Below are 14,244 nucleotides of genomic sequence, written 5' to 3'. Positions count from 1 at the left end.
CTCGAACTGTTCAGAATGGCAGCATTGAGGAGGTGAACCTTTCTCCTAACAAAACGCCTCATGAGCTCTCATGGTTCTACACCATGGCAGCAAACTTGGGATGAATTAAAAGAAGTGTGTCAGGAACAAGCAAGTCAGATGATAGTACAGTATACTATCATTTTTCTTCTCTGCAAACTGGAGAAATGTTTAATTTCCAAGATCCATATTCTCAGAGAGGGAAGCATATCAGAGAAGGTCCAGAGGAAGACATCCACCATTTGTAAAATGATGATTTTGGTCAAGAGAATGAATAAATGGCTAGACAAACCGGCTCACCCACTCCAAAATTCAAAGAGTAGTTTTCTCTGAAGAGTAAAGTTATTAATCATTTTGATTTTCTTTATGCTTAATGAATACATGTACTTTTTGAATTATATAAATTATGTAATTTTTAAAAGTCAGTGTTTGAAATAGATTGATTCCCCACACCGGTCTGTATGTGGAAACAGCCCTAATATAATGGCAGCATCTACTGTACATCTTATTATTTTCTCATACACATTTTGCTATCTTCACAGAAACCTGGATGTTGTTATAATATATGAAACTGAACAAGACACTTTGTGGCCTTATTAAAGTCAGATGATGACTACTAACATCAAGTTCAAAGACGCAAACAGGCCTTGAGGGCCCTGCCAGAATTTCAGCTTGCATTTGTTTCTAATTCCTGCAATGACTTCCTCTAGGCAACCTGACTTCTGGAAAATTCCAGTGCGGTTATAGCAACACCAACTAATGGGCTGTTAATCCCTTAATTTACATCAATTGCACTATGGCCAATAATATCCAGATGCAATAAAAATAAACATGTGAATAATTCTTCTGAAGTTGCTTATCTAGCTGCTCCTATATTAGTCTGAAGACTGTGAAACATTTATTTTGCTGTTATTTGGATCTGAAATCCAGCAAAAAATGTTCAGTGGAGAATAAACAACCAGTGTAGCCCCAGAACTGTTTCCAGCAGAGGCTCACGCTGGCCAGTATCATACCATGTAATATCTCTAGTTGTTGCACAAACAGGAGTTCTAGGAAAACCACTGGGAAAGGCCTACCAGAAGACATTTTTCCTATCAAGAATCCATCCAGCAACAAAGGTTTAGTACAAACCATCTGCCTTATCCAACTTACATCATAAAGGGTGAACCTAGTGCAGGGCCTCTAAATCAGGGGCTAATAGATATTTGGGACAGAACTAAGAGGAGAGGCAGGCTGTCATACCAAGTGAATAGCATCAAGCTTCCCAGGCAGCTAGGAGGGCCACAAACTCATCACACCATTCACGGCAAAGACACACTACATTTCCAGCAAACACCTGCTATGCCTTTTCTTATTGTAGATATAGACAGAAAACTAGCATTCTCATTATGTTATGTATATCTCACCATGTAAATATGAATCCCATTTCCGAACCCTTTTTTTCTTTCTCACTGGTTTATCACATATACCCTAAGTAATGCCCCAAATGCATGCATAGATTATATATTTAGCATACAAACACAATAATATAAACCCAAATTTTAAACTACTAATCTCCCGCTATCTGATAATGTGCCAGCATTATTTCCATTTTCTGGTACAAGGCTCCCTAGTACCCGAAATATGCCCCACCACCACCCAACATTATCAAGTTAACAGTATAATAAAAGGCAGATCAACTTGACAAAACTGGACAGATTTTTATTACTAATTTTTTTAGGGCATGAATTAATGAGTCAATCACTTAAAAGAGATTGGATTGACTGTCTCACTGGTACCCAAAACATGCCCCACTATCACCCAATATTATCAAGCTAGACAATATGATAAGAGGCAGGTTAACCTGACAAAACTGGACAGATTTTTTTTTGGGGGGGTGGGGCATGAATCAATGAGTCAATCACTTAAAAGAGATGGGATTGACTGTCTCCGACTTGACTGGTCAAACCAATCACTGTAGTGCGAAAAGCTCCCATGGGCGCAGACACAGCCAACGAGGTCCGCAGGCCCTGAGCCACTCCTCACTTCTCTGGGGCCTGGATTATGCAGGCCACCACCAGCCGCACTTACTTGCATAGGCAGGTTATTTGCCATGGTGAAGCTGGGCATAGGCGGCAGAGCGCTGTAGGTGTTTGTGAGGGCTGTGTCTGTTCGGCCCAACATGGAGCCAGATGTGAAGGAGGAAACTGAGGGCAAGAGAAATGACAGTAGTCAGGGTGAGAGTCAGAGCCCCGAGCAAATAGGTTTAAAGACATCGATTCATAGTATTAGTATTTCAAATTACCAGGTGTGGTGGGTTGTGGAATTGGTTGGTAGACACTGGTGCTGAAACTACTGCTGATAGGAATATGACTAGGTGTGTTGCTGGCCTGTCTTCTCTGATTCCTCAGTTTTTCTTCTCTTCTCCATTTGGCCCTTCGATTAGAAAACCATACCTGGAAATCAGATGGGACAGGTTAGCACCGTGTCTACATGGAGCCCAGCCCCACCTCGGCACCTCCACTACTGCCCTCCCCATGCCCATGGCAGCAGAGCATTTCACAGACTGAACCTGTTATTAGTCCTATAAATGATTAGTGCTCTGTACAAGCACCTCTGTCTCTAAGAAAAACAAATGGTATGAATCGCAAAGTGTGAAACTGCACAGTCCCTGGGTACCTGTATTCTTGCTTCAGGTAGATCTATTTTGGCTGCTAGTCTTTCTCGGGCAAACACATCTGGATAATGGGTTCTCTCAAACTCTGAAAGAGTAAGTTGATTTTCCATATTGTGCCAGAACTACACAAAATATGTTAACCAAACTGGATCAAGCTGATTCCCACCTCCCCGCTCCCATTACCTCCAACCAATTCCCTTTAAAATGCTTCTAGTGTTGACTGTACTTGGAAGAACTTTCCCACCAGAACTAAGTTAAATTTTCTTTGGAATGACATTCAATGACCTTTCTGTGGCCCGAAATAGCCAAATCATCGTTTTTCCTTGTAAGCCAGACATTTAGTATTTGAATTACTGGTAGATGAAAAGAAGAAACAGACACACACACACACACACACACACACACACACACAGACACACACACACTGAAAAGATGCCCAGAGAAATAAAAAGAAAAAAGAAACCTTTTCAGTCCTCTATGCAAAGGGCCCTGGCTAAATTTAGCTCTTTGTACTGAAGATGTGGCATTTACTTTGATTTACTGGTTCTCTACTTTGAAAAACTCTATCACCTTTCTCCAGGGCCTCAATTTGCTCTTGGGTAAAGGATGTTCTATTTCTTTGCAGCTTCCGCTTCAGCTGAAGTCGCATTTGAGCCTCATCTGAATCTTCTCCGTTGGAACTGATGGAGTTGGTATTCTCTCCCCCTCCTTCCTGTTGCTGGCAGCCATCTGGAACAAAAAGAATAGGACGGTAAGAGAAATTTGGAATAACGCGGAGCCTCCAAAAGGGGCTTGGTGCAGTCTTAAATTCCAAGAGCATCGTATCCTGACAGCCTCACCAAGACATTCCCAAGGTAACTGTCAGCCTTCTGTTAACAAAAGACATTTGTGATGTTAGTTACCTGACCGCCATTTTCTTTGTTTTTATCAAGACAAGACTTTATAATACACACACTAAGTGGCATTTCTTGAATGAAAAAATAAGCACTGAAGTTTCCAATTAAAATGATCTTTTATAAGTAACCCCAACTCCCCAAATGCCTCACTCCATTCCCTACAGAATCTCTTTACCTATGGCTGTGTTGGGAAAATAGAAGAGTGATGCTCAAGATTTCAGTTGATCTATAATCAGTAATTCCTATCTAATCAATTAGATGTTGATAGGTTTGTAGAAAATGCTATTAAGAAACCAAACCAAGCTTGTAATCTTTTTAAAAAAATATTTATCTAGTTTTTATTTGAATTCTGCACAGTCAATTTCATTTTAAAGGTTGTGAATTTAGAAGTGCTCGCATTGTTCTGCAGTTTTATTCAACTATTGTATGAGTGCGCTTTGCCTTGACACCTATTACGAGCACAGCTGTAATTATATCATCACCAAGAACAGGCTATAATTGCTGAAAATGGAATTTTATATTTAGATAAAAGGACTGTCCATTCTTTGTAATGTGTTGCACCAGAGAAAAGTAAGATTTCTTTTAAATTTTTAACGTGTAATTTTTAAAAAGAAATAGTAGAGAGTTCACTAACTAGCTAAATATTCTATGCTGCAGCTGAATCTTTGGCATATCATTTAAGTGGTACATTTTTAATTAGGGCATTTCCACCACTTTTAATGTAATTTCTATCTTTATACAGGGGGAAAGTTTTATTGTTTTCCCTTGCTGCCTGGAGGGCAAGATATGTACTTGGGCTAGCTGGCTCTTCCGCCTTGCACCTTGCCTGTAAGCCACAGTCTGTGTGAAGGGAAGCAGGATTGCCTAAACCCTGACTGGGCCTCCAGGGCCACTACAGGCTGGGTCCCGGGTCTGGGGTCCTGAAATGACCCCCAAAGGATACCAACATGGGCTACCCACCTCCCTATCCTCAAAACTTGGCCAGAGGTGGGGTGGAGGAGTCCTTAGGAGCACCTTGGTGGGAATCGACTTGGCCAGGAATATTATTTATAACCAGGAGACAATAGGCTGTGCCTTCAAAGAGTTCAGGGAATTGTGACAGGATCTAGTGGGATCTTTTCAGGAACTCTGAAATGTTTTAAAACCCCAACTTTCTCCCCCATTTAAACAGGCGGATTCATCGGCACTGGCCACCATATGGGCCCTTGGAGATCTATTGAGATGACCACCAACACTTGAATAGCGAGGGGCTGCTTTTCAGCGCTGCACAATGCCCCGCGAGTAAGGGAAACTATTAAACTCCTGGGGCAGGAGCGTTGGCAAACTTTCGTGGGCAGAATTTTGAGGCTACAATGAGCGCGGACAACAAAAGGATTCTCTTGAGGCGTGCAGCGGGCCACATTGTGTTACAAGAAGCCCAGTCAACAGACTTTTCAGTGAAGTGTGTTAACCCCTCTGCTCTGCTATCATTAATCACTGTCCGAAGAGCGGGCGCCTCCGTGCTATTTAGGGCGCTTGGCTGGGGGGATGGAGGGTGGATGGGGGGATGGAGGGTGGATGGGGGGCCAAGGCCCAGCATGGGGGGAGGCAGGGAGAGTGGACGGGGACGACGGCCAGGTTCCTACGTAGGGGAGATGGAGGGGAGGCAGGATGGAAACCAGCGGTGGGGGTGGAAGCAAGGGGGCAGGATTGGGGGGCCTGGATTGGGGGAAGGGCGGAGGGCGGTGGAGGGAAAAAGAGGGCTCAAAAAACACAGAGGCCATAAAGGTATAAGAAAAAAAAGGACAGAAAAGAATGCTAAGAGGAAAAAGAGACAAGAGGGCCGAACAAGTGTGGGAGAGAGAGGAAAAGGAAGATGAGGGACAGAGAATATTAGTAACTGAGCCTCAGTTGGACTCTGGGTCTTTGCACTCCATCAGAAAGGTGGGGGTGGAGGAGGGTAACTTAGCTGAGGGAGAAGCGCTCCTCTCACGTGTGCGGGCACAAGCGTCTGTGCTAATTTACCGCCCCAAGTTTCCGGGACTTTTCAAAGCGTTTTTCAAGGGAAGAAATGAAGCGACCACCCCCACCTCTCTTTATTTTCGGGTTTGGTCAAGAAGACTGGAAATCGCTCCTTTTGGACAACTAGAAAGGCCAGAGGGTTATTGTTTTTGGAAACCAGACAAAAATCTGTGCACATCTGGTATGGGGTGGGGGGCACTGAGGAGAACACAATGCCCATCTCCCCATGGTCACTCATGTCCCTGCCTTCCTGGGGGCCCCATCTCAGTCCCTTTTCTGGCACATGCGATCTCGCCAATTAAACAAAGTTGCCCGAATCTGCCTCCAAAGACCCCCGCCGATAGCATGCTCTGCTCTCATTTGCCTCTTTGACATTTTCTAAATTTTAAAACATGGAGATTCACATTCTTATCCGTGTTTTGTCTCACGCAAACATACACACGGGTTACACAGGCATGCACGCGATAGCCGCCAGGCCCTGTGCTGCCTCCAGAACTGACACTTAAGGGAGAAAATCAGCAGGAACAGTAGAGTTCAATTTTAAATCTGGAAGAAAAAAAAAAAAAAAGATGGGAAGTGGGGACTGGAATTACATGACAGCAAAAAGAAACCCGTCGCTGTAGGATCCCTTCTCTACCCCACGGGGAGAGCGGCACGGGGACAGTTCTTTACTTTAGAACTGGCAACTGTTTGCAGCCAAGCAGTGACCTAGCGGCTGCTCTTACTTAAAATGGGTGCCTTCCCCCCACTTTAGTGGATTTGCCTTCCACTCTTTCCACTCTTAAAGCTTTTAACAAAATAAAACTAGAAGTTGGATCTCGAATTCCGTTCCCCCCCCCCCCGCCCACGATAAACCTAAGTGGTGGACAATTAAGATATCTTCTTTAAAAGGCGCCCCCTCGGAGCCACGCTCAAAGCAGGGGCCTTCAATGGGTGCCGTTCACCTTCCAGCCTAATCCGTGAGAAGGCGAGTGAAAGCGCCTCCCATTATCCCAGCCCCAGGACCATCTGACGATGGGGATAGGATTTGTTTCCTGGAAGGAGCAGAGAGAGAAAGAGAGAGAGAGAGAGAGAGAGAGAGAGAGAGAGAGAGAGAGAGAGAGACAGAGACAGAGAGACAGAGAGAGAGAGAGAGAGACAGAGAGAGACAGAGAGACAGAGAGAGAGAGAGAGAGAGAGAGAGAGAGAGAGAGAGAGAGAGCGCCACGCTGAGAAATAAAATCATTCCTTAGTTTCTTAGTGTCTTAATCAGTGAGGCGGAAAACAAGCAAGAAAAGATAGCAACCCGGTTGCGGCACCTTTTCAGCTCTGGAGCGCGGATCAAAACATTGTAGCATCTGTTGAAAGAGAGGCTGACTAAATCCTACAGAGGGCCTGGGTATTATGGGGGGTGGGGGTGGGGTGAGGGGAGGAGATAAGAAAAAGTGTCTCCGTGATCCCTAAAACCACCAAATCGCTGGAGAATTGGGGCTGGATAGAGTTGTCTCTTGTTGTTGTCAGGCTACATCGTCGCAATTTTATTCACTGCCTCATGGCGTTGATCAGATGGAAACCATATTTGTCTCCCTCTGAGACCTAACCTCCGCCTTATGCTTTTGGAGTAATGGACTCTTTAAAACCCAAGAAAGGCTTCCTGGGCTGGGAAAGGGGGCTAAGGAGGGAGGACGATCCTCTTAGCGCCAAAAAGCCTGAAGATTCCCTGGGAACGTGAAGCGAGGCTCGCCACCAGTGCCCGCTACCCCCACACCGGCAACTCTGTGCTTCGTTTGGCCCACGTGTCCTCCCCACGCAAGTAGGGACGACGATCCTGTGCCTGAGGTGACAATCACCCCCCAAAAACCTCACTTGAGGGTGAGGGGTGGTGATTGTCAGTTGACCCAGAATTTTCTAGCAAATGAAAAGCCCCTGGACTAGCGCCACCTCCGACCCCAACCATCACCCGCGGACCCCAGCCGGTTAGACTCGCTTCCCGCCCTCAGGTTGCCGGGGACGAAAATCCGCCCGAATTGGGCGCCACCTCTGGTGGAAGCTGCTGTCCTCAGCTTCTGTCCCAACTCCAAGAAGCGCGAGGCGGGTGTCTCCGGCGCCCCAAGCTCGTGGGAGCCCACACGCCGAGGAGAGCCGGGAGTGGAGGCTCTGGGCTCAGCCCTCCCAGGCCTAGGCCACCGTGCCCTGCGTCCCTCCCCAAGATTTCTGGGACTAAGTGGGCCAGACTCTTGGCAGGTGAGGGATCACCAGGATCTCAGATTGCTGGGGGCGGAGGGGTGGACGCTCGTGAGTGCGAAGTTCGGGTATCACTTGGGTGTGTCCAGTGTCTACACGTGGGAGTCCTACAGTTTCAAAGGTCAGGCAGGGGTGGGGTTGCCTACACTCGGTGGGGTCAATCGCTAGTCTCACCAGAGGCGGGAGCGGGCCTGGGGGCCCTCTGCGCTCGCGGAGGCGACAGGTTTGGGGCCCGCGCGGGCGGGGTCGCCCAGGGTAGCCCGGGCCCCGCGCGTCAGGAGGCCTCCGCCGGCCGAGCGGCCGCGCTGGGAAACAAGAAGCGAGCGCTTTGCTCCCTATCTTCCCAGTGTCCGTCCTATATTGTTTTCTGCTCTTAAAACTGACATGTCTAATTGGCAATTGGTGCCGAATCGTGTCCAGAGGTCTCTTGTGGAACATTTCTACAGCTGTCTCCTTCAACTAGACGCTTATTCATGTCGCCTTAATGAGAAACAAAACGTTCTCTAATGAGCAATTACAGAGCGACAGGATTGTTCCCATAACAAATTCTTGCGAGTGACAGAAGCATCCTTTGTACCAGATATTTCGCATACTGTTACCGATTTTCCCTTCCCTCGCCCGACTCCATGGAGGCGCCGGGCATCCGGAGCCGGTTCGAGAGCGCACGGACGCGCCGGCAGCCTCCTCGCAGTCCCGCGCGCCACCCCCGGCCCCGAGCCCCCAGGCTCCGTTGTGCTCCCGGGAGTGAGACGCCACGTCCCATTATCCCGCATATTATCTCCTTGTCACGAGGACAACAAATACCGATTAATCTTAGGAGTAAACTGTTTCCTATTCTTGACCAAACTACCCCGGGGTGTGGAGGGGGGCGGAGGGGAAGCCAACTGACCCTCCTCCCCCATCCGCTCCTCTTCCTCCAGCCCTTCTCACAGAACCTAGGGTGTTCCAGGTCCCATCTCTCCTCCCAGACCGGAGCAGCTCCCAGCACCCCGCCGTCCTGTTCACAGTATCTTCACCTCACCACTTCCACATAGTCGCCACCCACAGAGAGTGAGAAAGTGCGGCCCAGAGGGGCAAGGATAGTGGGGTGGTTTTAGTTGGGAGACCACCACTTCTAACGCTCCTACCCCTATTAGGCCCTGCATCTCCTTGCTCACCCTTTCATGTGCACCCTACTCATAGTCACATAATTTGTCAATTACAGCAAAAAGCAACACGATACAATTATGTTTACCTCGCAGTCTGTCAGTGTGTTAACCTGTCACACTTCTACAAGGGGGCTCTCCCTGCATTCTAATGTCAGATTTGAATAGTGCACCACGCAGCTCGTTCTTATGCACACAGTGCTGCCGACAAACACACACACACCCCAGCCACCTTCATACCACTCCTGACATACACAACCCTCACATTCCCAGGCCAACAAGATGGTTCAACAAACACCACCTACATTCAATATGCTCGATGTGTCCCAGGCCTTCAAATGCAGTCTCACCCATGACATTCCCCAAGCATGGAAGCCCCGGGAGGAAAAGGTTGGGAGAGTAGGGGACAGGCAACGGGCTGCATATATGGAGAGCTGCGTGGATGGCTGCTGGAGTTTTACCTTGTGTAGGTTGCCCTGGCACCGAAGTCCCCGGATACCAACCAGGGCGGGTGCCCCAGCTTCCGGTCTGCCCGTTCAACATCCTTAGTTTATCATACATGCCGTCTGCGCCCATCTGTTGCTTTTCACTAGCCAGGTTGCGAAGAACTCTGTTTATTGATGACACCTGCAAATCAAACCAAAATCAAACCAAATGGTAGTGTCTCCTGAAGACACAGTCACCCATCTCAGCTCACCCACCACTTTAAAAAGCAACTCTCAACCCATTAAAAAGCTCCCAGCCACCCCGGGACAGTGGATTTGCAGATACATCGTGGAAAAAATGATAGCTATCATTTTGGGCATGGAAATTGAGTTGAATAGAGAATTGAGGGGAGGAGGTCCTTCACCATTGGTTGGTGTCTCTGGTGACCTAACTCACACGGTCGCTTTGCTTTGTTAAAAGACTGCCCGAAAATAAAATATATTTAGACTTGGTGTAAAGCTTTCTTTCATGATATTGTTTAATATTAGGATGGAAATGGATGTGTGACACCTGAAGGAAAGTTCTGGCAGGTGGATTGGGACGAAGTTACAATCTGGTTCTCATTTTCCTTCTTGATTTAAGTGCCTTTCCCTGGTGCCTCCGCCCTCCGTTTTGCAGCATGCAAATGAAGTGAACGACTCCCCACACTTGACTCCCATTTTCCAGACAGTCAAAGAAGGGTCAGGGCATTCCTCTCTGTTTCCCCAGGTACAAAGGAGACAAATGTGGAGCAGGGAGAGGACACAGACTAAGAGACAGTGGAGAGAGAGGGTGGGAGGAGGTAAAGAGGAGAGAGCCTTGGGCTTAGGGTAGGGAGGGCAGATGTTCTCAATGAACTTACACTTGGTATGTTATCGTTGGTACAGACCCCCTCGGACAGTAATCTGTCTCGGATTTCCCAAGCAAAGATGGACGGGCACTCCCGCTTATACTGGGCTATTTTGCTTACAACTTCTGGAGTCGCTACTCTCGGTTTACTACCACCGATTGCCCTGGGTCTGATGGAGCCAGTCTCGTAATACCTGCCCAGAATTTTACTCACACATCCGTTGGACACCTGCATAGGGGAAGTGGACAGAAAACCACATTATTAATAATTTCAAGACAAAAATAAAATTGTTTAAGTATGCATTAAACAATGACAAGCTTACGTTTTGATTGTCCAGCACTTGGACTTTTGCATCTGCATGGGTCTATAACACAAAAATATACCTTCAATGGTATGAGAACTTACTGTAGAGAGCTTTTTTCTTAAAATTACATTTGTAGCCCTAAAAACTACAAATATGATGATACTTTCAAACAGTTTGAACTAAAAAAAGAATTTAAAAGTTGTTTTTAAAAAAAACTGTTTTCTTAAACACTGCCTGAAGATGCATCAAAACGAAGTCAGATTAATTTATTTTTGTGCTGACCTTGCTTAAAGTGGTGCCAGGTTTTAAAGAGCAAAGGTTAAAAAAACCTGATTTTTTACTTCTTTTTCTTTAAAAAATGCCCAACTGAGTAAATATGAGTTAGGGAGGAGTAAATAGCACTTGCCTTCTAAAATCAATATGTATTCTTCATAAATATGAAGAATAAGCAAATACCTCAAAATCTGAGGTAAGCATGGGCTGGGGAGAGCAGAATGAAATTATGCCTATTTATATAACTAAGTTTATTACAGTTCATAAACTGTTCCCACAATGAATGTCTTTATCAAATAAAAAGAGAAAGATTTTTTTAAAAAATCCACACACTGTATTTTTCTGAAGCAGATGAGTTATCTGTTTCAACCCAGGTTGAAAGAGATAGGGAAGGATGGTGGAAGGAGAGGGAAAAGTGGGAAGGCAGGGGAGTGGGTGGGGGACTGGGGACTGGGGTGGGTGAGGGTGGGGGGTCCATAATTAGCATCGTTTACAGTAAGAAATGAAGAGAGGGCGTTGAGAGTGGAGGGCCGCGGGGGCGGCGAGTGGGGCGGCGCCGGGAGGATCACCTGCAGAATTCGGGAAATGTCGCACGGCCGTGCCCCGCTGTGAGCTAGCTCTACAATCTTCTGCCGGGTGGAGTCCGGCAGTGGCCGCCCGTTGACAAAAACACCACCGAGCTGATTCACTCCGCTGTGACCTGAGGAAAGGGAGAGGAGAGCAAAGGGGAAAAGAAGAGAGGAGAGCAGAATGAAGAGGAAGAAGAGGGAGAGGAAGGAAGAGGAAGATGAGGGAGAACAAGAACAGGAAGAAGAGGAAAGAGAAAAAGAAGGGGCAGAGGAAGAAAGAGAGGAGGAGGAGGAGGAGACAACCACAATGCATCCTCATCCCCCTGCCAACCTGTGCCAACCTCAGCGATCAGGTTCCTGCTATCGATCAAAAAAAAGGACAACAGGACAACCAACCATGCCAGACATTGGGCAGCCCAGCCCCAAACAGCCGTGCCCTTGCCCACTGGACTGCAGCAGCAACAGAGTCAGACACATGCCAAGGAACAAGAACACATGGACCTCTCTACCGCCATAACCCCAGCAGTGTCCCCAGCCCACTGTCCCTCTTCATAAACACTGCAGCCAGCCTCTGAACCCACAAAGCGCTAAGAACCAGCTCTACAAATCTCCCAAAGATCCCCTCTGAGTGTCACCGCAAACCATAGGTTCTACAGATCCCACACTTAACCTTCAAGGTCTCTGCAGTGTTGGAACAGTGATAGCAAACCTTACAGCCCTTGAGTGCTCCCTTGGAAGCTAAAATCCAGAAATGTTTGCATTACAGTCCAAACTGGCCAAGGCCTGGCACAAGCACCGAGTTTGGTTTTGTTTGGTTAGAACAGAAGAAGGAAGAGGAGAGAAGAACCAGAGCAGCCAGTCTGTGGCTGGCGAACCCCAGTCCAGGTTTCCGCTCCTCCAGTGTAGACGTGAGAGTCAGAGCCCCGGCTCTGCTTCAGCCACAGACAAGTCCGGCCACCGCAAGTAAGGCTTAGAGCCGGGAGTCGTTTCGCACCGGCCACTGCTCGCTTTATTTCCGCCGCTGAACTCCGCCCTCCCCTCAGCCAAGGATAGATATTAGCAAAAATCAAAAACAGAAACGAAAAAGAAAAGACCACGTCATAGTGTTCCCCATCCCTCCTTTATCTTTGTATCTCACAACCTCATCCCTGTGGTCCAACCTTGGAGAACAGGGAGAGGGAGTTAGCCCCTTTGTAGCCCCCCTCCCCCAAAACCACAGACACACAAAATAAAGCCAATTGCCAATTTCCACTTCCTTAAAAATCTCCAACCTGCAGCCCCGACTCTAGAGAGCAGTCCTCCTAGGAAAAGACGTGGCTCCCTTTTCAGCTCTCCTCTCCTCTCCTCTCCTCTCTTCTCCTTGGAGCCTACTGATAAATTGACTCCAGGAGCCTGAGCTTCTTAGCAATAAATAAGCTCCAAATATAGAAGAGGGGGGAAAATATGATGAGCCTCTCTGACATTTGTCTTTAAAATAAAACTAGCTGCACGTCAAGTTTGAGCTTAATTTCTGGAAATAGGCGGAAGTCGCTCCGGATCATGCATGGAAGGCTAATTGAAAAGATCAGTCGGGGCGCTTGTGGCAGCCTTGTCACTTTGTGACAGTGCTCCGCTCCGGGAAATTGCATCGTCACGACAAACGGGACCGTGATAAAACGACCCTTTCCGTCCCTATTTGTAGATCACTCAGACGAGATTGAACTGCACTCGTTTCCCCTTCGAGGGGAGCCGCGTTTTCAGGGTAGCCGAAGGCTTGGGGCTGAGGGGGGGGCCCTCACCGAGGCGGGGTGGGGGTGGGTGGCCGGAGCCTCAACTCGATGAGAAGTGACAGGCGTTTGGGGGATCTGGGCTCCGGCCGGACCCAGCGCAAGCAGGGACATTGCGGGGACACCGCTTCTCCAACAGAGCAAGGCCTGGCCCACGTTTCCGGTTTATCCTAACTTCCTTTTATTGCCTTCCTTTGCCTCGCAAGTTCCATTCACCGCTCCAGCTACGGAGCCCCACCTCTAGGCACAGGGAGCTTCCCGGAAAAAGAAAGGCTGTCCCAGAAAGACACAGAGAAAGACTTTCCAAACTTCACGCATAGACACGGCAATTCCCAGTCTGCGAATGCCAAGGCGGGCGCGTGAGGCAGCCTACATCCAGACCTTCCTCCTCACCCATTTCAAAAAATAACGTGCCCGCCACCTCCGCAGCTATCGCCGCTGGGTGCTCGCCCAGGAGACGCCAGGGCCAGAGCGCCACTCCCAGCATCGAAATGGCAGCGAGGAAGAGCAGCTCCAAATTCCCCTTCAGAGGTTAAGCCTCAATCATTGTGTCCCTTCCCTAGGGACGGCTGGCGCTCTCGCCCACTGGCGTTGATTATGCGCCTAGAACTCGACCGCGAAGCAACTAATAGGAAAACATATGGTGTCAATTTGGACGCTCCGCGCCTCGCGCACACCCGGGAACGAGCGGCACAAGCCCTGCGGGCCGGCCCGCGACCCCGCGCCCCTCGGGGCCTGCCAGCCGGGCCGCAGCGGCAAACGCTCAGGGCTGCAAGCCCTGGCTGGGGCCCGCCCGAGAGCGAGCCTGCGGTTGGGGAGTCTGAGCTCCAAGGGGAGAGCCCAGCCGCCGAAAGGGAGCCTACCGGCCAAGCCCTGGGGTGCGGCAGGTTCTGCACAACTACCCCCGCAAAGCTCGCCACCTTTGTGCCCCTTCATCAGCTACGCGCTTACCAGTCCCGGAAGCACCAGGGGGCGACCGGCGTTTCCAGAACAGATGGATAAGGTGCTGGGGACCCTCTTAAGCCTTTGTGGTTCGGCCAGGGAAGGCTGCTAGAAGACCTGGGCCTTTCCACACTCC

The 14,244-nt window shown here is 48.5% G+C and overlaps 1 protein-coding gene across 16 annotated transcripts in view; it reads right to left on the bottom strand.

The window, feature by feature from the left end:
- PAX6 (paired box 6) overlaps positions 1-14,244 on the bottom strand; it is a 29,417-nt gene that overhangs the window by 2,707 nt on the left and 12,466 nt on the right. For 7 of the 16 annotated variants that reach the window (XM_050759038.1, XM_050759036.1, XM_050759039.1 and 4 more), the window contains 8 exons: positions 11,401-11,531; positions 10,577-10,618; positions 10,267-10,482; positions 9,401-9,566; positions 3,245-3,403; positions 2,677-2,759; positions 2,303-2,453; positions 2,089-2,204 (listed from right to left, as the gene is read on the bottom strand). In XM_050759038.1, coding sequence (XP_050614995.1) covers positions 2,089-2,204; positions 2,303-2,453; positions 2,677-2,759; positions 3,245-3,403; positions 9,401-9,566; positions 10,267-10,482; positions 10,577-10,618; positions 11,401-11,531 — 1,064 coding nt within the window. Of the gene's footprint in view, positions 1-2,088; positions 2,205-2,302; positions 2,454-2,676; positions 2,760-3,244; positions 3,404-9,400; positions 9,567-10,266; positions 10,483-10,576; positions 10,619-11,325; positions 11,532-12,671; positions 13,142-14,244 lie in introns of those variants that run through there. The other 9 variants (XM_050759045.1, XM_050759044.1, XM_050759048.1 and 6 more) reach the window with 4 other exon arrangements.

The sequence above is a fragment of the Macaca thibetana genome, chromosome 14 (assembly GCF_024542745.1).
Source record: "Macaca thibetana thibetana isolate TM-01 chromosome 14, ASM2454274v1, whole genome shotgun sequence".
NCBI classification, from domain to species: Eukaryota; Metazoa; Chordata; class Mammalia; order Primates; family Cercopithecidae; genus Macaca; species Macaca thibetana.
This window is presented reverse-complemented; position numbering and strand designations above follow the sequence as displayed.